Raw genomic sequence first — 27,590 nt, 5'->3', positions numbered from 1 at the left:
GATAGCCCTTGTGTAGCTTTGCGCGAAATTCAAAACAAACCAAAGAGTATCTTCTGCTGGAGCCAGTAGTTTCGCCTATTTAAGGCGAAACAGCACAGCTTGTGTAAGCGAGCGAAAGGAATGCTATTAGGTTTCTTATAATGGTGATGTGTATACAACATCTATGAGGTTTTGAGTGATGTTAGAATATTTCGCCATATTCATTATTTGATATTATGCAGTGGACCAACTGGTGTTAATAGTTGTGTGTGAATATATATCTATATGTATACATACAGTAAAGAGTAGGGCCAGCCAAAGAATGGTTAAACCTCAACAACACAGATTGGTTTCATTATAACTTGCCCCTCAGTAGCACAGCGGTATGTTTGCGGACTCGCAGTGCTAGAAACCAGGTTTCGATACCCGTGGTGGGCAGAGAACAGTTAGTCCATTGTGTGGCTTTGTGCTTAGTTTTAAATAAACAAACAATTTCACTTCTGATGAAAAATGAATATGTAACACACGCACACCCATTACACTTTCAAAATTTATTTGTTCTTCCAGCAGTTTATTAAACTTATTGTCGAACGTTTTCCTTTTGTCAAGCTTTAAACTAATAATAATTGTGAATACTTACTATCATAATATGGTATATATTATTTGAGATTTTGAGGACTGATATATCATATACAACATATCTATTGATCCATTATTGCAGAAAACCTACAATATGTGTCATTTCATGTGCACTTTTAAAGGTTTCCCCTATTACTATGCTCTGTAAATAGTTCATTGATTCGTTCAAGTGTGTGTGTCTGTGTGTATACACGTGTTTGGTGTGTATATATATATATATATATACCTGTTTATTGGGTTTCATTTATGTGTGGCGTGTTGTTGGTTTAATAAAGCTCTGCAAATAAAGTGTGCTAGAAATAGTTTAATACAGAAAGACTAAATTGGTTACATTCATGTATACCTTATACAGGGTGTTCAGAAAGTCACTGTGCAGTTCTGTATGTTAATAAATATACAAGTACACAGTGACTTTCCGAACACACTGTAGATCCAGTTGCGACTATCATTATTTAAACACACCCACACAAGTAGTTGTTAATTTATACATTTAAAGGAAAATAACTTTTCCATCTTATCTGTAATAATTTTAGGTTTATAACACTTTCTCGTTGTAGTTCCCACTTTCATTTATCAGATATTCTCTATCACATACTCCGCTTTTTGACGTTTTAACGTTAAGTACTTATGTGCAATGTTAAGCGACATTGTAACACTGTGGTCTTTTCGATCACTAAATGTTGAGAACTGTTGGTTTTTATTTATCACTCGTCCATAAATTTATTGATGAAAAATATCGGAGGCTTCAAAGTTGGTTTTGCAAATCTGTAGTTTATTGTCGTTCAGCAGGGTAAAAATAGGTATTTTAATTTAATAGGTACGAGTACAGTCGCACAACTAAGTTTTTTAAAGGGGGGAATTCGCTTTCAACCACCAGTTAGTTGTGCATATTTTAATAATTACCGACAGAGTCACAAAAAGTAAGACCTTGATTTTAAATAGTTCAGATTAAGAATAAATATATGAAACTACTTAAGTATATATTTTTGCTCACATTTAAATGTTTATGGCTACGAAGCGAATTCGACCCCTTTCTACCTCAATACTTTCCCTTCATTGCGCACGTGTAAGAGTAGAGACCAATGTCTGGTACTCAGCCAGAACGATGTAGTATTGCACATAATTGATGTCTCACCACTAAATATTCGGCATTGCTCAAAAACGCATGCGTAATTATAGTGTCTCACCATAGAATGTGTTTCGATGATATATGTATGTAAGTGTTTACAATGAAACAACAGTTAAATGTTTAATGACTCCGAAAATGAAATGTCTATGTAACCTATCCAAGCAGGAATAATTTAGAAGTTTTTGTTGTCATATTAGAAATGTTAATTTTTTTTTTGGGGAGGCACGGACGTAGTTAGATTAATCATAGTAAAACAGTTTTTTTTTTATTACGAGAAACAGAGGCTTCACAATAAAGTAAATAACAGTCGTATTAACAAAATTGGAATTTTCATAAAAGGAACAGTATCTTCAACAGATATAACCAAATTTACAAGACAATAAGTTTCAACTAGTCCTAGCCTTGGTTTAGTGTTGTATAAAATTCTGTTTTCAGAAGTGGGGAAGCCAGTGTCAAAGTTTTCAAGTTAAATCAAGCTGGTGTAGATACTATCATTCATGTAAATTAACTGTTCAGGTTGTTATGTACTTTTTAAGCTGACAAAGTAGTACTTTGTTTAGGATAACAGTGAAGTAACTTTGAGAAGAATTTTAGACACCTTTCACTTAACTGGTCCAGTTTAAAAGTCATTAAAGTTATTATGGTGTTGCATCCATTGTTTGATTTCGCTCAACTGCAAATGAAATGTACACATTTTGTTTTAAATAAACGTAGCATTGATGAACATGCAGATAATTTTTTTATTGTAGACTGCTTGCAAAAACAGTTTACTATCAATATATTTATGTGCATATGTTGTATGTTTTGGATTCTTATGTCCACTTATACAAATAATGTCTTGGATGACAATGAATTTATTTATCTTAAAAATAAATGAAAAATAAAAATAAACGTTATTTCAACTGTAATAGTCTATTTACTTGAAAAACAACTAGTAATTGACTATTTTTCTTAAAATTTGTTCAGTTCTAAATTTTATGTTTGTCTTTGTCACCAGGATATAAATTAAGTAGAATATTTCTTCCTTGTGGAGGTATTTTTGATCTGATGACACATTCAACAATAGTCTGTTACTCTAAATGGAGTACTAATTCCTTGTGAATCAAGAATTATCAGCTGAAGAAGTTTACAATATGTCTTTTTCATTAGCATATTCCATAAAATACAGCATTAAGTTCTTAAGAATTGATGTTGAAAAGTAAGAAATCACCTAGCATAAACTGTAAGATGACATGTAATATAATTTAGATATTTGTTTAAACTTTAGACAACTGAATTATCTGATAAAAGGTTTTCATCAAAAGAAGTTGCAAAGTAAACATTTTTAGTGTAGTAAATAAAGAACTGATTTGAGTAAGTAATGTATTTTAATAAAAAGTTTTAGACAAATGATTTATAAAATTTTATTTTATTTTTGCAATAAATTCTTGAGTTTTCAGATGAATTTGTAACTGCAAAGTCATTTTAAAGCTAGCTACTAAAACTGATTATGTAAGAGACAGAAATTAATAACAACAGAAAAAACAAAATAACAGTAGTGTTTAAATGGCAAACAACAATCTGATATCTGTATGTAAGTGTGTATATGCTACTAGCCAGAATGTTAATTCTGGTTATTGCACTTGGTCTTTAGTTTTATTTTTGTAATTTTCATCTCAGCAGACTTTCCAATTTCACATATTAGAGGTTTGACATGTACATTCCAAGAATTAGTTATGATGATAAATAGAATACTTATATTTGTTATGTGTTACTTTAAGCTACAGTACCAATTATTATCAGCTATAAAATATTAAACATGGTGTTTTGTTTGTATGTGAGTAGAAAAAATTACTGTGTATGCATTAATTTCTGTTTTATAGTTATACACACTAAAGTTTGTAAGCAAGAATACCTACAAAAAATTGTTTGGTTTTCAAAATAATATTTGGAAGTTCAAATAGCATATCATGATTACAAATATATTAAGTTTAAAAATTTAACTGGTTATTGGTTGTTCTCAATATGATCAAAAGTTATATGTATATCAACATAGCTACATTCTGGTTATTACACTTAAATGTAAATTTGATGTTTGATGTTTTAATAAAAACAATTCTAAACATACTTTCATGTCACATTAACACAATAATCTGACATACTTTTATTCATATATTTTGTTTGTCATATTCTACATATACAATGGTTTCAAAACTACTCATATTATAGAAATAATTATTTTTGTAAAAACAGCTCATTTGGGTTGAGAATATTTTTTACGTAAATGAATGAACAACGTTTGACCTTCTTCGGTCATCGTCAGGTTCACAAAGAAAGAGAGAGAGAGATAACTGACCGGAAGCTGACCACATGTTTGAAAGGGGTTGTGTAACTGAGTGTCAGATTGTAGAGGGCGGGCTTAGATGTTTGAATATATAATTTTATATTATTATTTTTATTATTTATTATATTATTTTTTTAATATAGATATAAAGGTGTTCCTTTGTATTGGTTTATTTTGGGCTTAAGTTGTTGTATAAGTAAGGCTTTTTTAATTTTGTGTTTGTTTCTTTATTTAGTATTTGAGTGTTTTCTATGATTATGTTGTGTTTATTTGACTTGCAGTGTTCGAAAACGTGTGAAGGTGACTTTTTATGTTCTTTGAATCTGGTTTCCATTTTTCTACTTGTTTCTCCAACATAGAAGTTGAGGCAGTTATCACATTGTATTTTATAAATAATGTTGGTGTGATAAAAAAAATTTTCTCAACCAAACGAGCCGTTTTTACAAATATATTTCTCTACAAGTGGGTTTTTTGACATCATTGAGAAATAATTATTGTTTTTAGACATTGTCACTAAGCAGACCTATTAGAACTTTCACTCTGTCTACAATGCCATTGGATCTCCTAGTCATACTAGTTGATTTTACTTATGCCGGTAAGAAATCTTGTTCATAAAGCCAGAACAATATCTGATCACAAGATGTGTGCTTATCATGAAATGGGTGACACTAAAAAAAATGATAAAAAAACACTTTTTATTTAACTGAAAGAATAATTTAGAAACTGTTGGCATACACAAAATGTGATGAAAAATGATTTATTTATGATATTCATACCACAACAGTGGCCAGAATATTTAATAGTGAATATAACCCCTAGGGTTTAAGAAAATATTTGTATTAACTGTAGTCATGTTTAGTGGTTCCAGCCAAATTAGAAAACAAGGTTGTACTGTGACTATGTATAAATATTGGCCAAACTGAGGTTAGTGCCAAAGCTTCTGTAAATGTTGTAGCTACTGTTTGTTATGTTTCTGAATAGGTTTAACCTCTTTTTTATATTATGCACAAAATAACTGTGTTATAGATAAAGATAAATAATTAGTCAGAAATTAATAAAATTACACTGCACAACAAAACTTTTGAAAAGTTTTGCTTCCTGAAAAGTTTTTGTTGATTGTGACAGGTATGCACAAATATAGTTTTGGTTTTGCTTCATCATGTAGGAAATCTGAGAAATAGACAGTTAACTGTTTACCTGCAATAACGTATTTAATTGCATTTATGTTTCTAATACGCTGTTAAGTTCAACATAATTGTTTTGCTCCTGATTTTCATTTGTATTCAATGTCCAGTGCATCACGTCGCAGTGTCCAACAGTAATCAGCAAGCATTGATGGATTCCAGTTGCCCTGATATCATTTTTCCATTGTAGCAAAACTGAAGATTTCGATGAAACTGTACGTGATTGGCAAATTTTGATATTATTTTCGTGATCAGCAGCTAAAAATCTATAAGGAACACACAACAGTGTTCAAGAAACGAAAATTTTGTTGTGCAGTGTTGTTATTATTTTTGAGTAAGTGGAACAGAGAGTGAACAATGGGTAGTTACTATGTGGGCACGTAACATTCTGTGGATGAATTTGGATTAAGGATTGTGACTGGTTTCAACATTCTAAAGTATACTGAAATTTATTGGTATGCTATACAATAATCAGAAAAGGGTGAATGAAGTAAAATTCAATTTGGTACAATGCATGCAATTTAATGTAATGAAATGAATTTGTGTTTAAAGACAATTTTTTATTAATCCTTTATTTGATGTATTAATTTCAAACCCTCTTTTTTTTTTTTTTTTTTCCAGTCACTACAGATCAGTAACACAGCTAATGTTACAAACATTTATTTCATAATCGGTAGGTTAACTATGTGTGTTACTAGGCTTTTAAGATATTAATCAACTTAACATCTATCACTTTTATGTGTAGTTTAAGTTACCATATTTCTATATCTATTCAGTATGTTTATATATGAGAGCCCTTGTAGTTTTCTAAGCCTTGGTGTCATGACTAATAAGCCTCTTAAGCATTTTGCACAATTACCATGTGCAATGCATCCCAATGGTTCAACAGTATGTTTGAAAGCTAATAGCACTAAACATCGCATGATGTGTTTTTCTAACTATTGGACTGAATTATACTGAAGAATAAACGTGAGCTTCATCTACTACACTTACATACCAAATAAACAGCCAAGGAGAGAAGTAGAGAGTGTACGTGGTTCTCCCAGGTCACTTGACTGAAATGATGGGTTTTGAAGTCTGTAGGTGCAGCACAGATAATCCAATGTGTAGCTTCATGCTTAATAATAAGCAAAGTTTATATAGCTTCTTTATTTAAATTCAGATGTGATATGCTTGTTTGAAGTCAGCATTCAAAATTACTTTCAATGTCACATTGGTGAAGTAAAACAATTTATGATAGTTATTTGAAGACAATATTACAAGTTAATAATGACTGTTTACTGGACTTTAATTTGGACTGTTTGATTAATATAGTGACAACAATAAAATCAGCATCTCAATCACTGCTCTCTCTCTTATTATGTCCCCTGCTGGTACAATGCAAATATCAGGGGTTTGATTCCCCTTGGTAGACTCAGCAGATAGCCCAATGTAGCTTTGCTATAACACACACACACACACACACACACACACACACACACACTCCTATTACAGCTGATCCTATGAGAACAAATGTTGAGCAAAGAACCTCTTTGACATTGATTGATACGTTGTTATACTTCTCTACTTACCCCTTGTAAGTTGGTAAATTTATAATCATTTTTCATAGCTGGTGCAATAAAGTTTCACAATTCAAGGGAACAATGTGCTGAAGTACAGCTTCTTTTAGACAGTTAACTTCTAAATATTCATAAATTAAACAACATTAACTTTTCATTTCATTTTTGCGTGCATTTTCTAGTCGTACTTGATGATATTACTCATGCTTAATTAAGAACTTTTGTGGCTTCCTCACTGGAATAACATTACTAAAGAAATATTTAATAGTTGTTTGACTCATCAAAATATTACAACATTATTATCAAAAATATGAGAATTTCTACAGTTACCTTACTGGAATAAATTTAGTAACAAAGTAATATCTCGTTTTAATAGTTGTTTAACTCATCAAAACACTACAACACATTTGATTATAATGAAAATATACATTACTGTGAAAAACCTGATTAGTATTAGAGTGTATTTCGTTAAGTTTAGTGTGTTTTTTTCAGGAGTGAATGACTAAGTTTGTTTGTATTTTTAAAAAACAATTCTGAAGAAATTAAAATCATCTTTCAACATTATGAGGGTTAATCAACGAAACATCTTTCCTATATGCTTGTGAACAGAATTTGAAGCATATGTGTGTATACAGTAGTGGTTCATGATAGGGGCATGGTGGTATGTTTGTGAACTTCTGATACTAGAATCTGTGTTTTGATACCAGTTGTGGGCAGAACATAATATTTCATTGCATAGCTTTGTGCTTAACTACAAAAAAACAATAGGGATTGCAAGGAATTGCCACAAAACCCTAATAGAACATTCTGGCAAAAAGTACCTCAAACAATAAAGATACAGTTCAAACAAAACTTTAAAATCTTTAGTGTTGATTGCTAAGACTGTACACACACATCAAAAATTTACAAATAGATGCATGTTAGATTTAAAAGGAAAAGAAAATTCATTCAAAGCAGTTTATTTGTGATTGTTATTATTATTCTCTTGCCAGTTTATAACAAAAACAGCTTAGTATATTGTACACTAACCTTTTATAGAATACTAAATAAGGCACTGTGAAGGCTGTAGAGATATTGAAAAGGTATTTGCTTCTATATTTTACATAAATAATCATAGTATAAACATTGCTATTATTACCTCTTGATGTTAGCTTTCTTACAAATATATGTTGTTTCTATAAAAAGCTTAAGTACAAAGTGAAACAGGGATTACCAGATTACTGTAACGTGTAGATACTCGATGCTTTGTACACTGTACAATAGTTGTCTTTATACAGAGCCAACACTACATTAGGTATGAAGTGGAGGGTGAAAAAAAATCACAATATTAAATTTTATCACACACATGTAGAATAATTACTTTAATTTCCCCTTGGTGGACACAGTAGATAGCCTGGTGTAGCTTTGCTGTAAGAAAACACACACACATGCTTTTCATGTGTCAGTGATGACGAGAAACCCACTTGTTGAGAAATTTATATGCAAAAGGGGTTCTGTGTTAGTATAGACTTTGACCTTGTTGTCTATGTAATTTGTCATTTTATGTGTGTTTAGTTGGGGTTCTGTGTTAGTATAGACATGTATTTATCAGTTACTGTGCATCGTATGTTGATAATGTAATTACACAAACTATAAATTTCACTGTATTATTGCACAAATCTTCATGAACGTCTCCAACTGCAGCTTAATATTTTACATCTTGAACTAATGCAATCAAATAGTCAACAGCTACAGTGTATCATCATTAACTGTATCAGCTGGTTACTAGCAGTGTTTATTATAAAATTAGCTACAATATCAAATAATCCTTTGCCCATAGTTAGGCATAAAAAAGCCACCAAACAAGATAAATTTAAAAAATTGGGAATCTAGAAACCTGCAAATGGGGATTATAAAAAAGTAAGGAAATGAAGTTGAAGATACTGTAGACATTATTTACTTAAAGCCACAAATCTCTACTTTGACTCTACCAAGTTTTGTTTCAGTTAACAATTTGAAGTCAAAATTGGGGTTTGTAGTTTAAGCATATAATGTCTGCAATGTCTCCAACCTTGTTTCATTACTTTATGATCCCTGTTTAAGGGTTTTTATATACCCAGTTTTAATTTATTTTTAATATGCACAGTGAGTCATACCCAACACTGATTGTACAAGGGAAAAAAATGGCTTGTATGATACAAGACTGAAAATAAATTTCACTAAAATTTCTTTCCTACTTGTTACAAAATGTATGTTAACCAAACTAAATGGAAAGTTTAATTTTCTCTTTAAACATTATCTTGTGCAAATCTTGTGATGTATTATAAGCCATGATCAGGTGCTTTAAGATGGATGATTGTATAAGCAAGCATTTTCATTAATATTGTTCCATTTGGTGAATTAAGTGGCCTATTTTATGAAATTTTCTAGATTTTTAGAAACATTTAGTCAGCTAGTATTATAACTTTTGACACAAAATTGAATAGAGATTATATTCATGAGTAGAGATTGATAGTTTCATTATGTTATCTTTTAAATGTATTTTCATACAAATGTTGAAACCTAAATTTTAGTTAGTTCAGGTTTAATAAGAAGCTACATATAGGTGAAAGAATGCATACACAGAAACTCGTAAAATAATTATGCATGCCTCTCCCCTTTTGTTTTCTGAATTAAGAAGTGTGTAGAAGTTTGAATGTGTTATCTTGAGAAGAATGTAAAACAAACAGTTAAATTAGAAAATTTGAAAGGCACTATAGTTTGATCTAAAATTATAATCATACTATTAATATCCATAATATCATGACCAACATAAGAGCTATTAGATATGTGATGAATAACTTGTAATGACAGCTCTTAATATAAATTTAAATATGATATTCAAGATTATTGTATGTTTTCTATCTCATTAGCATATGAACTTTTTCAGAATTTCTGTATGTGTTGAGCATATGTTGTTAGTACAAAAATGCAGTCACTAATTTCCTCTTGTCCTAATTACTTAAAGAACTAGGTCATTCAGCTATGGTATCACAAATCTTTCCTCACAGATAAAATTATTTTAACATATTGCAAAATGATCTTTCCACTGGAGGCTCAAGTGAAGCACAATTGTAACAGCATTCTCTACCCTTTGTTTTGTAATGAGAATGACACTGTTGATATATATAATACCATGTTTTTGTAATATGGAACAAGATAACTGAGGACAGGATGATTTTGGAGGTTGAAATGTATATTAATCTGCTTTAAACATACTCTGGTAAAAATGTCAAAATATACTTGACCTTAAAAGCTTTAAATGTTACTTATGAATGTTAAAAAAAGGTTGTTTTATAGTGTGATGCATTGTATTGTCTTTGCTTCAAACTCAGTCGAGGTAGGAGAATTTGGTTGTTGTTTTTCTGCAAGACATTTGATGTTGAATTTTCAGTCCTTCCAATGCTCCAACTCAATTATTTGCAGAAAAATTGGTGAATTTTAGAAGAATGTGTATATGGACTTTGAAAATATAAAGAAAAAGTTTACTGAATTGCTTTCTTAAGATTAACCCTCATTATACAATTAAGAACATTACTAAAATGTAAGGGTTACCTTTTGAAATTCTCAAGTTATTGGGCTTCTTTGTGTCTTTTAAGTATGATTTCCTTGGGCTAATACTACAGTTTACTTGTGGCTTAATATTACAGGTTATTTCATTCACTTTGAATTGAGGACCAGTGTGTTTAAATAACTTATACTTTTGATTCATGTATTATGGTAAAATAAAAAAATAATTATACACAGAGTTATTTTATACAAAAATGGGCGATGGTGAGATGTTCTCCATGTTTTACATAGTTGTAGTTATACATAACCACACATTTGTTATTTTTATAAGAAATTATGCATATGAATACACATTTCTTTGAAGTTTGTATCATATACACTGCATAATAAAACACCTTTAGAACCTCTTATACATTTCTTAATACTAGAAACACATTTCTTTCTTTCATAGAGACCAGTAATATATTAAAAAATATTAGTTTCATTAGAATATTTCATATACTTCATACAGTATGTAACTTTTGCTTTTTCCAAATTATGAAAGAACTTTAAAATATCCTGTATATGAATTAAGATGAAATTCATCTGTGAATAAATAATCAGGAATTCAAATGTTACATTCCCATATTCCTGAGGAATTTAACTTTGTTTGAAGAATTTCATCTTTTTAGTTGGCTTTCCCAATTGAGAATGAACAACCTATCTGTATTTAGTGTTAAATGTAATCTGATAACTTTATTTTTTGTTTAAATTCAGTTTTTATTTGATTCTTTAAAGTTGCACCAATGTACTCTTACGATTTACTGATTTCTTAACATGCATCAGATAATAAGACCTATGAGTGAGAGCAGATTCATTTAGAAAATAAGGAGCATATTCTGTACTTAACACTTTGACTGTGTTTTTTATTCTGTGTGTTGTAAAAAAATAATGCAACTAGAGAAAATTAAAAAAATTAAGATTTATTATATCTAAGTGAAATAAAAATGCATTTTACGTACTTGCGCACACAAAAAGACCATCACTTCTGCCATACCTGATTATATTCACAACTTTCTCTCTCTTGTGATAGACGTACTTCAAGCTAGACATGTTAATCTTAAAGTATATCTTTACTCAAAGTACTCTAACTGGATCTCTAAACTAAGAAAGTGTTCTTGAATTTAATAGATAAACTGGGTTTAGTTGATATTGTCACCTTGAGACTTTTGTTTTTTTTCAGCATTGAGGCATGACATACAGACAGTGTTGATGTGACAAGCAAAGGACATTCCAGTTGCTAATACTTTCAACAAAAAGACTTTGTTACTGCAGTATCTCTTTTGCCAGAAAAGACTTTATCTGCTATAAGAGAACAAAGAAACTAGACCAAAAAAACCTCACTGACTTTTCAGACTACATGGTTATGCTAATACTGCATAAAATTAAAATTAAAAATATTAGAGATGTCTACATAACTAAAAACAAGTAGAGAACTGATACGCTTGCACATCACACTTTTCCTCCTTATGTTTCAGACTTGTCCTCATCAATTAACTTTGAGACCAGTAGTCTTTAAACATGTGAAATAATCAAACAGCATGTTAACTTTCCTCAAATGACACAACCCTTTAACAGTGAACTGCCACACATTATAATACTGGATAAAACATGTTAATAAATAATTTAAAATGCAAAATTATACATTGTATCATAATAAAACCCTTTCACATTAATACTTAAATAACCAAATACTTAATAACAAATCTTTAATTATATTAAAAGTTAACTGAATTTACAATAAACTAGTACATTAAAACAACTTATCAATCAATAAAAAAATTCATAAAAATACAAAAAAGATAATCTTTTAACACAGATCATACCAGCAGATATTTTAACACGGAAAAAAACCAGTGCACAAATACATTCGAGCAATGTATTTCAAGGAAAGATATGACTAAAATGCATTGATACACTTTTCATTTTAAGAGCGGATTAACTAAGAAGTAACCACAAGAAAAAATGAAAAGTGGAAGAAAACTCTTTAAGAACAACAAAAACATAATTGAAAATTTAACCTTTAACAAAGGTCCCCTATTTTAGAATAGAGGAACCCTAATACAATTACTTTAATAAAGAAAATGTCAATTCACTTTTACTGAGGAAAATAATTTTCTGGTTCTACTTTTTTCTTTTATTTTAAAAAGTGTATGCAGTCAAATAAAGTAAAACAAATTAATAAAATTCAAAATATCAATGTTAAAATCATGAGAAACATTTAAATTTTAAAACTATGTTGTAAGACATAAATATTTTTTTCTTTATTAAAAAAAAGTAAATACCAGAAATACAAGATTATGTAACTAAAATACACTTGAACCATTTCCTCGTTGGCATTATAATGAAAAGACAATGAAAACTTTGTACACCTTTTATCAGTGAATATACTGAGTAACAGTTTTGGTTGTATACTCTTTCACACATGGTTACATGTGTAAAAAACCAAGGGTTCTATAACTTACAAAAACAAGCTACACACATACAAAAAAAAAATGTGAGGCTCCAACTTCTTGAATACCCATGGTAGGTAGAGCACAGATAGTTTTTTATGTAGCTTTGTGCATAATAACAAATACATTCATGTAGTAGAAATCAGAGAGCACTTTAGTTTAAAATATGCAAAATAAATTACAATATCTTAGATATAACAGAAATACACACTCACTTAAAACTGGGGCCAAGACTTCATGCTGCTTACCTTAAATCTTACAAGAGAGCTTCCAGTATCACATTTGTATTATGATTGGTGATTATGGACATCTTAATGGCTGCTTATTTCTTTATGAACTTTTAATTAGCTATGAATAGCCTGATTTGTAAGTACAAGGTCTCCTCTTATCTCAAAAGAGGAGTTGCCTTTTGTCTTAACTGATTTTTACAGTTGTTGAGAGCCCAGGCATCCAACTACTTGGGTGTCGTATTGTAACAACAGCACTTGAGCACTGGAACCTGATCTATTGTAATCTGATTCTTGATCATCTTGAATATATTGATTGAGAGTTCTTTGTTTGGCCTCTTCTGGGATTTCTCTGTCAGCTTCACCAGTAATGCATCAGATGCATGAGTATATGTCCTACACATTCTTCAGGCATGTCCAGCTCTCAAGCTCCATTAACTGTGGAATCTGTTGGACAAGCTGTTTAACTTGTCTACACCATATTAATCTTCTTTTTGTTGTGGGAATTGATGTTATGCTGGAGTTAGTTGCATCTCTATCTTCATAGAATTTGGATGCCCCTAAATGCACCTTATGCAAAAAGCTGTTATTTGGATTGAGGCTGTAGTGATTTCATGGAAAAGTGGGAAACTTTTTACTTTTATTCTCTTGGTACTGCTGCACTTTGCAACAAAACAAGATAAAACACCCTGCTAATAATTTTTTTTGGCTTCATCAACAATGGTATCAGCCACTAACACTGGGACTCTTGGAAGCTAAACTTCTCTTTTTGAGATGGATTTGAGCTTAATGATCTGATGCTGGAGGCATCCTAGAAGCATTTGGGCTTTCATCAGTTTTTACAGGCAGTTCAACCATAGGAAACATCAATAACAATCCATTGACCAATTTGGTGAACTCTCCCATGACATTCACTTTAGCAGGTAACACAGTTTTTATCTGTATGCCCACTAATCGTAAATGTCAATTGAACACCATCCATTTTTTGGAAGAATAAATACTCCTCACTATAGAGGAAATCTTTAGCATCCTCAAGCAGCTGTGTGGCTTCAATATTTAATGAGGAACTTGTACTTTTGGTAAACAATTGAGTAATAATTCTGCAGTACAGTATATACATTGTACCTCAATATCACTCATTTTAATGAAAAGCATTTCAACCCATTATTGTGAATGTCAGTGATCATTCTAACTGTCAATAATGGAGTAGTAGTCACTGAATATAGTCCATACATTTCTTTAGATGCCACTGTGTGGTAGATCAGAAAGTAAGGAGTGTTTCTTCTTTCCAATTATTATTTATTCTACTTAATCACTGTCTTAAGTTTAATCAAGAAGTAACTTCACCATGCAGTACATACTTTGTACTTTCCAACACTATTTAATGTAAGCTTTTACCTACCTGACCATGTTAGAGCACTGATGAATAATCTCACCGATATCAATCAGGCAGCAGATGCTGGCATTTTACATGTTTGAGGAAAATGGCAGTCACTTTCACTTTCAGTGATTCCTCATCTTGTTGGTCACAGACTGCCAAATAAGTTTCTATAGTTTCTTTCTGCCTTGTCAGGTAGGTTGGAATGACTTGACATTATGTCATGTCTTCTGATTCATTGATTTTTCCCTCCAAACCCTTGGTCAGGCCAATATATCAAAGATTTGTCTGTAATGTATAGATGCAGCTTATTGGCATATTCCATTTACTTTTGTGCTATTCGTGTCTTCTGTAGTTTGTTGAAGTATCGTTTATGGAACAACCCAGCTGAGTCAAAGCTGCTTCCATGCTGCAGGCACATACTACAACCACACCCAGATGCCACATTGAACACATTCGTGCACTGCCCAATTATAGTATGTCTGTTGGCATTCTTTTTTACTGAGTTGTTGAACGAGTATGTGTGTTAACGTAGGCATCCATCTTCTACTATATCTTATGCATTCACTATGGCTGAAATGGCTATGGTTTCAACTTCCACATGGCGTCCAGTGTTAGTACCTTCCTGAAATGAACAGGGTCTGTCTGTGTAGCAAAGGTAGTCCATTTGTTTTTTCGTGTCGTAGACCAGAACAATGAATTGTGGCAAAATCATGTCTTTTTCAATGTTGCTATTCAAATATGCTATTAGGATTTTGAAAGTATACTAACTTAATCACTTTAGCAAAGTATGATCCACTTGAATGGTGGACTTTCTATCATATAGGTAATGGGAATAGTGTGAAATATTTCCGTTATTTAAAGAATTGTAGAAAGTGTGAATTTGAGTAAAGTGTAATCCTAATTATACTTAGTCTCTGTCATTGTTTGCGACGTGTTTTAGCACTACTAATTTGCGTTAATTGTTTTCCCTGTATTAATAATAGCACTCTCTACGCCTCATGTTTAATACATTTCATCTGATTTATCTTTCAACAGCTTTTGAATGTCGTTTGTAGTCTAATAAAATAATTCTTAGTGCATTAATTACTATATTAGGCCCGGCTGTTAGGGCATTCGACTCGTAATTTGAGGGTCACGAGTTCGGATCTCTGCCACACAAAACATGTTCGCCCTTTCAATCGTGGGAACGTTATAATCTAAGTCAATCCCACTATTCATTGGTAAAAGAGTAGTCCAAGAGTTAGCGGTGGATGGTGGCGACTAGCTGCTTTCCATCAAGACTTACACTGCTAAATTAGGGACGGCTAGTGCAGATAGCTCTCGTCTAGCTTTGCGCGAAATCCAAAACAAACAAAAAGTATAAATATTTTGGCCGTTGCATCTGAAGTAGACTTGTGTTTTGATTTTATGCTGTCATAATTGTTGAAGAAAAAATTGACGTTTTTTTGGTAGATTGGACAAGTATAAAACCATGAATTTATCAAAATCTATAGTTGAGATACACAGTTATGAATTAATCTTATAATTGCCATAAGTGTCATACGCAGTTTATAAGTGAACTGACGAAATAGAGGCCCTTGTAAGTTTTTAACTAATTTGTTTTTAAATAGTAATTGTCTTAATAATCTGTTTGTTTTTTCTTTAGTTTATATCGCATTTTGTAACATAAATAGTTATTTTTATCATTATATTACGATTAAGTAGTACAGTACTAATTCCAGGTGTAGTAATATAAATCCTAAAAGATAATGAAACAATGTAAAATAACAGTGACAACAATCAAAGCTCACTGTCCTCCATGAATTAAAAATAATAGTTTACACTCTTAAAAGCCAAATTTTGTATAATTTGTCAAAATGGATGAGCAAGCTCTTTCAAAAAATATATTTATGACTTATTCTATAATCACTGTATGAGGATATAGTTACTTAAAGTGTCGATTAATAAAATTTAAAACCTCTGAAGTATTTTTAAATTTATTGGCAAGATTAAAGCTGTTAATATATGATGGGGATTTGAAGTCGACAAAATGGATTGTATGTATACTTATGTCTAAAACTTATTATTTTATGGATATATGTTTAATATAAATGCAAGTTAATATGGTTTTATGCGGCGTAGAATATGTGTAATACAGAAGTGTTTTTTTTTTTTTTTTTTTTTGCGACTCGCATGTATGTCTTTATGTTGTCAAATTTTGTACATGTATATTCGCTGGTAGAGTTCTTTTCAAAAGTGGACTTTTCTTCTTCAGGCGCAATTGTTTTGTGTTAAGACCTACTTCTTGAACCTGTGACATCATGAATATATTAATTACTATTTATTATGAAGAACTGTACACAGAAGTACTTTTTGATTTTCACATGTGAATTGTAATATATTTTAGTTTAAAAGTTACAACAACGTTTTGGGACAAAATAGAATCTATTGGTTCATATAAGCTTCCCATCGTCTAAACTAAATTAAAATATTTTTTAAAGCATTAAAGCGAGGCATTATCATTAATATGTAAACAACAGTTATCTCGTTTTATATTATTATATGTTTAAATCACAGATTATGTATTCATTAATTAGTATGTACTTATTCGATATTCGAAGATATTTGGGGGTTAAAAGTAATCGTGACTGTAGCGCCACTGTGGAAAATGTTGTGAGATCACGTAGTCTTTCCTGGCTACTTACAGCCTTCGCAATTGTGGAGGAAGGTTATTGGTTTGGCCTGGTGATTTATAATATGGTGTCAGGAATTCATGATTTAAAGACGTGACATAATGGTTCAGAAAATATTATCGTTACTCATCGAAAATTATTTTTAATATGCGTATCATGATATCTTATCTACTATCAGAAGTAATGTTTGGTACATGCGTGAATATAAGGGTTAAAATCTGAGGATCATTGGAATAACACGAGAACCAAGTTGTGACCTGTTTTGATATGGAATGGCTGACTATGTCAGAGTGGTTAGTTGAGAAAAGTGAAAAACAAAAATGTCGTTGATAATCGTAGACAAGATCGAAATTAAAAATTGAGTGAGAGGTGAGGGAAACATTCATACTTGGACAAAAGTCGTAATGAAATGTTTTCATATTTGATTATTTAATATATAAATATTTTACGATAGTTAAACTAACGTTAAATTGATTTTTAATCGTCTGATCTGAGGTTGTTCCGGTGTTATTAACGTATCTTTACTATTTTACTAAGTGACTGTTTGTGATAGTACTGTTAAAATGGGGTAATAAAACATTTTTCAATTAGTTATATGACATTAGATTTATTTGTTAGTCCAGTAAGAATATAAACTAACAGTAGTATAAAATGTGATGTACAGTAAAAAGTAAGACATGTTAATAATTAACCACGTTTAATTTTTTAAAATAAAATACAGATTTGGCTGTATGCTTTCAAATAATCATTTTTCTTTTATTTAGAACCACAATGTTACTGTAACAGTGAAGTTTACCAGATGTGAAAGCCAGTGTCCTGTATTATTGAAAATATTTTTGAAAAACAAATGTATTATTTACCACATACATTTTTGAAGTTGAATTTGTAAACTAACTTAAGTTTACAAAAGCAAAACAAAAACATTTGATCTGTTAGAGCAGTTTTTATTTTTGCACTATTAAAACTGATTGTTAACTTTTAGGCCAGCTACAACCAATAGCAATCTATTTCATTGGCCAGTCACCTGTTAGAAAAGTGTTGTTGTTTTTTTTTTCAAATTTTCTAACTTGCACCCTCTTAACTTACTTTCTTCACTATATAACACAAAGAAATTTGAGACCTTTGTCCTATCAATCTCCAGTATAATTTAGTAAATTTCAATAAGATTTTACATTAGTTGGATATATAATAAACCTACAAGAAATTGTACTGTATTGTAAAAATTAGGATACAACTAATGCTTAAGGTGATATACTCAACTAACTGGTATAATTGACCTATATAAACTGAAAAATATGTACACAGTTTTCACTTCCCATTCTGCTTATGTCATTTTGTAGATTCCTACGTTGATAAGTTTTAAAAGTCACAGAAGTCCTGGTAAGTTATATAAAAATAAATCATCTTTCTTTCTCATTCTTTCACAGTTTTTAGCCTGTCTTAGTGTTCTCTTTACATTCAATTTTTAAGTTGTGTTGTATTCCACATTTAAAATGTTTTTGAAACATTTTCTGTCCCTAATCTACTGTTTTAATATGGGAAAATTAATCACACCCCCAAGTCATGTATATAAGGATAGTTATGATCTTAATGTTTTAAAAGTTTTGTTTTCACTGTTCATTAATTTCAAGAGTCATTACTTCAGTTTACTGAACATGCTCACATATTCAGATATTTAATATTTTTTAAAGGCTTCATGTGAAAACTATGTTGAGTTTTTTTTAAAGTTTTGTATTTACTACACTTGTATAATTATGGCTATATAGATGAGATTTTCAGTATGGAATTGTTTGTCTGCAAAGTGACATATGTGTAAGGGATTAAGTCACTAATCTTTTGGAGGTTGTTGGCTTATACTTGAATAGTATATTTATGTGTACAGGAGGTCAGAAGCTAAGGTCATAGTTAAGTTATACATAGGATTATCAGTTAACATGTTCTTAAAATAAAACTAGACTGTTCCTTATGTTTAAAAGGCCAAAGTCACAAATTGTTGATATTACATGTGCTGTATATAGTGTACACTTATCTTCAAGCACCAAGAAGTATGTTATTTATATTTTACAATATTTTCAAATAAAGTTGTAAGTGTAGTGTGCAATCTAAATTATGGCACAAGTAGAATTTTGAAGTTGTACTTTTTATGTAGTAATGAAAAACTGGTAAAAAATACTCAGTCTTATAAAAATGTAATATCATACAGACTTGGTATCAGTATATAACTTTTCAACAGAGTAAGATGTATTCTAGTAACTGACATATGTTAACAGACTGATATACATTTCAAGTGAAACTTTGTTGTATATTTGGCCAATGAGAAGAGCCTCTGGTATTGAGCTAAAAGTTTTGCCGGAAGTGCTGTTCAGCTTACAAGGTGTGAAGTTATTATGCTGTTGTATTCTTCTTGCTGGTAAATCTATATAATGGGATCAGTGAAAATCAAATGCAAAAATAATCACTTTTTGATGATGTAATGTCACACAACTATATGTCACTTGGAAGACATTGTTTTAAGTAGGTTTTGACACATTAATATTTACTTGTTAGGTAATCCCTAATGGGTTTTCAACTACTCTGAAAAATATTATTGTCTTAACTCTCTATCAGCTTAGTTTTATCCATAACATAGTTAATACAAAAATTCATATATTAGAAATTAGATATAATTTAATGCAATAAATTTTAACAAAGTATTAACTGAAAACTAAATTGTGTGTATCTAATGATGAACAAAATGAATGAAAATTTATTAGACATAATTTTTAATGTTACCTCATTTTAGAAAAGGATTATTATTAATAATGAATGTTATAAAAAATTTTAAATTTATATCCTAGTCTTATTGTTTTACTGGGAGAAAAACCAGGAAGGCAAACCTATATGTCACATCCTTTTAGTGCAAACTATCTTTAAAAAATTATATCTTTATCACATTTTCTTTTGAATTATTTGTGACCAATAAAGATAGATTTTAATGTAACTGCTTACAACACTAGCTCTGATTATAGGTTTTTAGTTATTTTGTCAGTTTCTTAATTTGCTATTGCTGAGGTTACCTCAACAAGTGAAAGGATTTGTATTAACTGACATAGAGGTTAATGAGAAGACCAGATAATAATAGTTATAGGATATTGTATTTTTTGTATATTGTTATTTTGTGTTCTACATTGCATATTTAAAATAAATGGGAATTAGGTAGAATACTAACATGAGCTTTAAAATATCGATTTTAACTTTTACTAAAATTTTGAAAGCAGAAAATACAAGCTGTATACGTAAGTGTTAAATTTCTTGTTTATTAATTTATTCTTATAAAAGTAGCTAAAATGTACCCTTGTTACAGTGTATAGGGAAATTTTAATGGAAAAACTTGAATGAAAAATTTTTTATTGAGCTCATTTTGTGAGTGTATGTTGTAATTCAATACTTTGTTTACTGTGACTTGTGCTATACTGTTTCTGGGTGCTTATTGATTTGTTGCACTAGTTTGAACAGGATTCGTAGAGGACTAGATTTTTGGATGGTTAATTTACTGTTATAATCTGCATTCATTCTAGAAAATAAAAATGTAATTTTGATTTTATCATATGTTTGAACTGTTGCACTTAGTGTATTGTTTTTGTGTACATTGGGAATTTTGTTATGTTAACAGTTTTATGTAAGAACATGATTGAGCACGAGAAAGTAGTAAATGTACTTAGGTCTATAGCTGCCTTTTTATCACATGTATGGGAATGTTTTGTACATGTACTAATTTATATTTCACTTTAGTACTTGTAGGTAAATTATTGGGTTTTTTTAGGGTATTATGGAAGCAGCAAAACAAGTTTGTTTTTGCTTATCATGTTTTCAGAGTAACAGGATCTTAATACTTTATAATGTTTTTTGTTGTTTAAATCGTATTATGGGCTATCTTATGCACTACATTAAGTATGTAATATCTGTTTGGAAACAAATTAGGTATATATAACATTTATTAATTGTATACCTTTGTTACATGTTGTTCTTAATTTTTTTATCATAGCTTTTAAAGTTCTCATTTTGAGTGGTAATGGATATCCTTTGTGGCCAGTGGGCTTTAATGCCAACTTTGTAAACGTACTTTCTTGTACATAAGCATCAAATGGATTTGTTTTAAAAACTGATTATTTAGTTTTGTTATTTAGAAGCATAACATTTTGTTTTTGCCAAATCTAACTAATAAAACTTTTGGAACTTTTTTTTTTCTTGCAGGAAAATTTTTGAAGGACTGTTTTGTGCTGAATTCGTTTACGTGATGTTATTTAATACAGGATTTTTGTTCTTTGCCATGGAGACCACGTGAGCATCTTACTTAGATATGGAATCTGCTTTATAGCTGTTTTAAGAAGAGATAGAAAGGTGTTTATTCAGAACACCAAACTCATTTATTTGTCATAGTTGTAAATGCATTTAGCTGCTTCAGCAAGGCTTGAGTTTGAGAGGACCGACATCAGAGTCCTGAAGGCTGTTCCATTTGCTGGAGATGGCCAAAAAGTGTGATGTGCCTCGAACCTTTAATATTGCTGTTGTAGGGCTTTCAGGTACAGAGAAAGAGAAAGGAAGCACAGGAGTAGGAAAGTCATGTCTGTGTAACCGTTTTGTTCGACACCTAGCTGATGATTATTATGTGGACCATATATCAGTGTTGAGTCAGACAGATTTCAGTGGACGTGTAGTAAACAATGATCACTTTTTGTACTGGGGCGAAGTAACTAAAATATCTGATGAAGGAGTAGACTTTCATTTCAATGTAGTTGAGCAAACAGAATTCATTGATGATTCATCATTTCAACCGTTCAAGAGTGGTAAAACTGATCCATATTATAAAAGATGTAGTATCACAAAACTCACATCTGCTGAGAAGCTGATGTACATCTGTAAAAACCAACTGGGTAAGTGTAAACAAAGAATTTTTGCATGTAACTACTTGTTTTTCTGTTGAACTTCATCTGTATTTCAGTGTATAAATGGGTAGAAGGACAGTTGGTACTAATAAGTATAAAATGAACAGAGTTTAAAAACCTGATGGTTCTGATGTTGATGCTTTTATGCTACAAATATTTGTTCAATTAATTGATTATTAACTATAAGTGATAGTTATTTTGCAATTTAATGTTACAAACTGTGTTAGTTTCCCATATAGAATAAAAGTTTAAGACTTCTACTTATCTTTCACAATCCTGCAATAGTGAAAATAAGAAAGATCAATATGTAGCATCATTTTATTCCACAGGTTAAAATTGAATACAGTTTTTGACATTGACAGGATTAAAAGCAAATTTAAGTAAAGAGATATATTTTTGATAAAAAAAATAATCCGTTGTCATGTGGTAAGCTAAGAAACGATAAACTGAGATTGCAATAGATATGGAATTACAATGGCAGAAATTGATTTCTTGTTATTTTTGTGCTTGTTTAGGATGAAAATTCCTTACAGAATCAGTATTCATAAATTTTTGTTCAGTTCATTAGCCATAAAGATGCTGCTGTGCCATTTTTATCCTGCTAGCAGCTGGTTTAAAATGTACAAAACTGGTGCCTCTCATTTTTGATGTCATTGCACTAGTTCTTTGTATACTGTAGAGTTCTGAATGATCATACAAATACGATTATTTATTTTCAGGCACTTTCCCACTCTGCAAGATACTTACTTGTGAATGTACAGTTATTAAATTTTGTCTAACAAGGCATGGAAATCTGCCAGAATTACCTATTTGAGAGAAATTTTGGCCACCTCACTTTTCTGGCAAATCCATGGGTATCACTCATGTTAGTCATTGTGTGTTAAACAAGTGCAAGACTGGCACTCTGTAACCTGTTAAGAGCCATGATGTAAAGCAGCATATAGGCTTTGGTCTATATGAAACTCAAAGTAGAAGCAATTTCATTGAACATAAAGGAAAACGACAGGTTACCAGTTTATAACTAGCCAGTTTGCTTAGATAGTTGATAAACTAAGATTACAATGTGATTATTTTATTATAGCAAGGATTTGGTTTAAAAATGTGTGTGCATATTTTTTACTCCTTTGCCTTTTGATAGCCGATCATCTGGAAGATAATGTGACATGAAGTATGGAGGGAAAAACCCTCCATTTTCCACCCTATACTATTGTTCAGAACTGTATAGTAGTTAGCCACATTAGTGCTATTTTCTTTTATGTTGTAACATTAAATTTATGCATACTTACCCTGCTGGACAATTGCATGGAATTTGGACATGAAGCTAAATATTCATACTTTTTCAAGAGATCATTTCAGGGTTGAATCATGATTTTAACATATTGTTAGTGAGAAATCTAAATAATTCACTTGCATGGTTGTAGAATATTATAAATAGAAACGTGCATGTAACATCAGTAACAAGAAGTTGATGTAAAGATTGATCCTAGTATGCCCTATGCTAATTTTTATGGAATAGGTAATTTACCTATTGTTGTAAGATAGATTGCAGTTCAACACTATTGATCAGGATTCCTCAAGAAGAAGTGTCATAATAGGAACATATTACTTTCTGCTCTGTATCCAAGATAAATCAAAGCTTTACACTGAAACTTGTATTGTGTTGTTATTATGCTATTAGAAATAATTGGACCTAGAGGTAAGTGATCATTGATTCTTACTAATTGATTAATTATCAGGCTTATTAATTGACAGCATTTGGTTAATTGATTAGTATAGTGCTCCTGACAATGAGGTATGTGGATCATTTGTGGAAACGAAACATGAATAGTGGTACGCTATTTTCAAAAGTATAAGAACCACTGCATTATTGTAAACATGATACTAATCTTCCAATTTTCAGCTAGTTTAGATTTTTAAAGGTAAATTTTGAATCATCTTTCCTTTCTGATATATATATTTTGGAGATTAGCATTTGTGCATCTTGTGAAAAGTCCTTTTTTTCTAAAACAAATATTATGGCAAAAAGCTTTTTAAAGATATGTGGCCATTTTCTACTTTGCAAACCAATTATGCTCACTAGAGATGAACAAACTGTTGCCATTTTGTTTTTAAATTGTGCTGTATTCCTAACATTGATCATGTATGAACTAAAAATTGCAATAATGTTTTTATTTGAAAGATATAAGTACAATTAGAAAATAATTCAGTAGCTATTAGCTATGTTGTACATATTTTGTTTGAATAAACTTAAAAAAAAAATGCCAAAAAGCAATAAACAAGAATTTAGATCATAATGTTCTGCAGTCGTCTACCATACTCAAACTTTGCTTATCTGGTTGGATGAGGATTTGATTCAGTGAACATAAGAAAAAAATGTTCAGAAATATAGCAGCTCAAAAAAAACCTTAGAATGCATATCAAAAAACTAATTTTTAAGCAAAGAACTAAACATTAGCAAGATACCTTTAGTAAGTCTTAATATGGAATTTTGTTTCCTATTTGTGTGTATGTATTACTCATACCTGACTGTTTCTTCTTCAAACATTATATCAGGCCATTTCTTAAGTAATGTCTGATTTTAGGTTCAGAAAAAGAGAAAGATTTCAAATGATTTTAATGTTATTTAATCAACAATGTATATTCCATTATTATTAATTACTTCCTACCAATGATTTACAAGCTTCTGAATGCCACTTTTATAAAATTCTTGGGGTTTGAAGTAAAAGAATGTAGAGAGGGTAATTTTGACATCTTCATGTGTTCCAAGCTCTTTTCCATCAAGATAGTTCTGTAAACTTCAGAATAGATGAAAATCAGATGGAGCAAGGTCTGGAGAATAAGGAGGAAGTGGAAGTTTTTTCCCAGTCTTAACTCTTCAATTTTTGCAGATGTGATCCTTGATGTAAATGGCTGTGCATTATCCTGGTGCAACACAACACCTTTACAATTGATCAAAGCAGGCTTCTTTTCTTTAAGTGCCACATCCAAGTGCTCTAACTGTTGACAGTAGATATCTGATGAAATCAGTACATTGAGTGGCAGCAACTCAAAGTGGATCATGCCAACAGTATCCCACCAAATGTTTAACAAGACTTTCCTGGGGTAGAGGTCCATTTTGGGCTGTGCTTTAGCCAGTTTACCTGCACTGAGCTATTGTCTGCAGCACTTAACATTTTTATAAGATATCTATTTTTCATTTCCAGTCACTAACCTGTCACAAAAAGATGAGTTACGTTCACGAGAGTGCAGGGAAGTGCAAATGTCCCCTCTTGTTCTGAGGTTGGCTTTTGTCAAATCATTTTCCAAGTTTTGACACCTTTCCATGTTGTTGCAGGTGACAGTAAACTGTTGAATGGGTTGAATTAAGTGTCTGTACTAGTTTTTTCAACTGTTACAGCACAATCTTCATCAAGCGCAGCCAACAGCAAGTCATCATTAAACTCAACAGGATGACCTGAACGTTGCACATCACTTAAGCTGTAGTCACCTGATCTGAACTTCTGAAACCACCTTTGACATTTTCTTTCATAGAGAAACTGCACCATAAACACCTTGAATGTTTCATGTAGTTTTTGCTGCACTATTGCTTTTTTAAATTAATAAAGCATTATATGCCTAATGTGCTCCTCAGATGCATCTGTTTTCATTATGGTTTATTTGATTAATGATCTGACAAAGTGGAATTGGGTTAGTTTCTTTTATTTGTCTGAACATTTTTATACGTGTCCTACTACATATTTTAGTCATTAAAACCTTCTACAAAGACAGAAATGATGATGCACTTTCTATATTAAATTTTTGGACATTAATTATGGGATGACCTGATATATTCTATACTGTGTTAAACTCGTAATAAGCATTTTTTACCCATTCAATCCATCTTTCAACTGTACAAGTCTATTTTATCTCAAGTTATCTTGTATTTTCTCTATGAAGATAATTTCTGTAGCTTTTAAACAGATATGCAAACATTTTCCCAATATTTGAATAAAAACAAAGTTTATATAAACCTTTATTATGATAGTACAGTCAAATCATGCTCATCTAATCATACTTTTACTTCCTTTATTATTGTTTTAAAAGCTGTAATTTATTAGTAAAAAAACCAAACTTGACTGTTTGTACAAAAATTAGGCAAAAGTCTCAAAAATCAAGAAATGGATAATATATTCTTGGGGGATTATAGGTTCTTAAAAGAAATGTTTATTCTTTAGGGTAGGTGTTAAATTTGTATGTTCAACTTGGACTTTTACTAGCTCTACTTATAATAAGGAAAAATTAATGTCGTTGTAATTTTAAAAAATTAACATGATGAGGTCAGTTGTACTATAATCCAGTGATTTCAGTGTTTTATTTCTAGTAGTGTAATTGATATGAAAATAACTGTTAAAATAAAAATTTCATATTTTTAAATTAGTTATATAATTATAATTATCCATAATCATATTTAAGAAAAGAATATTAAAGCTTCTATCTGAATTCATATTTTTAGAATTTGCAAATGGGAATGCATGTTTAGGAGGAACAAATTATAGAAGCTTTTAGTTATAAATCCATACTACCTGCTTATTCACTTTAGATGCCAACAATACAAAAAGAAAAAAAAAATTTTTTTCAGGATAATTCTTATTTCTAAACAATGAAAAATCCATTCTATAATAAGTCATTGTTGTAAGAACTGCAGGTATCTTAACCAATAATAATTACCTAACAAATCTCTCTAGCTTAGAAATATTGTTAATTTATCATTTTATTGCAAATTATAGTATTTATAGTAACAAAGAGTATTTTTTAAAAAGGTACGACATTTCAATCACTATTTTAAAAATATTTTTCCTCACCATAAAAGCTATAATAAAGTAATATTTGTATTGAGTAAGCCAACTCATAATAAAACTATTAATATTGTTAATTTGTCTGGAAAAGTCCAAGATACAAAAATTTACCTTGACAACAGTTAATTGATGTTCCCATTTTTATATTAGCTTAGAAATATTCAGTTATTGGCTGGGGCTTAATTGAGTTGCTGTAGGTTTCAGCTGTGCTGATTTCAGACATCCTTAATATTTTTTTTACTCTAATAACTAGACCAATAAGATAAACACTGACACATTATTTGTTTGATACTATATATAGTAGCATAAGAGTGATTATTTTATTCTAGCAAAATTGGGGTAAAAGGGTTTCAAACCCCCTGAACCTTCTTATAGGTCCACACCTGCTTATACACTATGCTATTATGTAGATATGCAATCTTAAGTTAGAAACATAATACAATGCAAAAAACCAGTAAATTTATTGAAACATTTAAGTAGCCCAAGAGTTGGTAGAAGGTCTGTCATCCAGGTGTCTTCTCTAGTCATCAGTTTAGGACACATTCTCATTTACCCTTTTGTTGTTGTTGTGGGAGTGAGTTACAATATCTTTCTCTGATTAGAATCACCTTCCTTCCACTTTTTCTTCAATTCAAGTGTGCTCCTTATTTTCCATCCTGATTTCTTGCACATTACACAAATGGGTGAAGTGTATACTTGGATCAGAAGTGGTGCAGT

At 30.6% G+C, this 27,590-nt stretch overlaps 1 protein-coding gene and 1 long non-coding RNA gene across 5 annotated transcripts in view; both read left to right on the top strand.

Moving 5' to 3' along the window:
* LOC143249283 (uncharacterized) overlaps nt 1-12,545 on the top strand; it is a 42,212-nt gene extending 29,667 nt beyond the window's left edge. For 2 of the 4 annotated variants that reach the window (XR_013027707.1, XR_013027706.1), the window contains exon 3: nt 5,365-5,866. This is a non-coding gene — a long non-coding RNA (uncharacterized LOC143249283). The other 2 variants (XR_013027708.1, XR_013027710.1) reach the window with 2 other exon arrangements.
* An 8,680-nt stretch (nt 12,546-21,225) lies between these two features.
* The window catches only part of LOC143249282 (rho GTPase-activating protein 190-like), a 119,902-nt gene continuing 113,537 nt past the window's right edge, over nt 21,226-27,590 (top strand). Inside the window, 1 exon segment of the mRNA XM_076498845.1 lies at nt 21,226-22,026. Within this exon segment, the coding sequence (XP_076354960.1) occupies nt 21,618-22,026 (409 nt within the window). The 5' untranslated portion in view covers nt 21,226-21,617.

This window comes from Tachypleus tridentatus, chromosome 4 (genome assembly GCF_004210375.1).
Source record: "Tachypleus tridentatus isolate NWPU-2018 chromosome 4, ASM421037v1, whole genome shotgun sequence".
In the NCBI taxonomy this organism is placed as follows: Eukaryota; Metazoa; Arthropoda; class Merostomata; order Xiphosura; family Limulidae; genus Tachypleus; species Tachypleus tridentatus.
The sequence above is the reverse complement of the archived record's forward strand: the minus strand, read 5'-3'. Positions and strand labels throughout refer to the sequence as shown.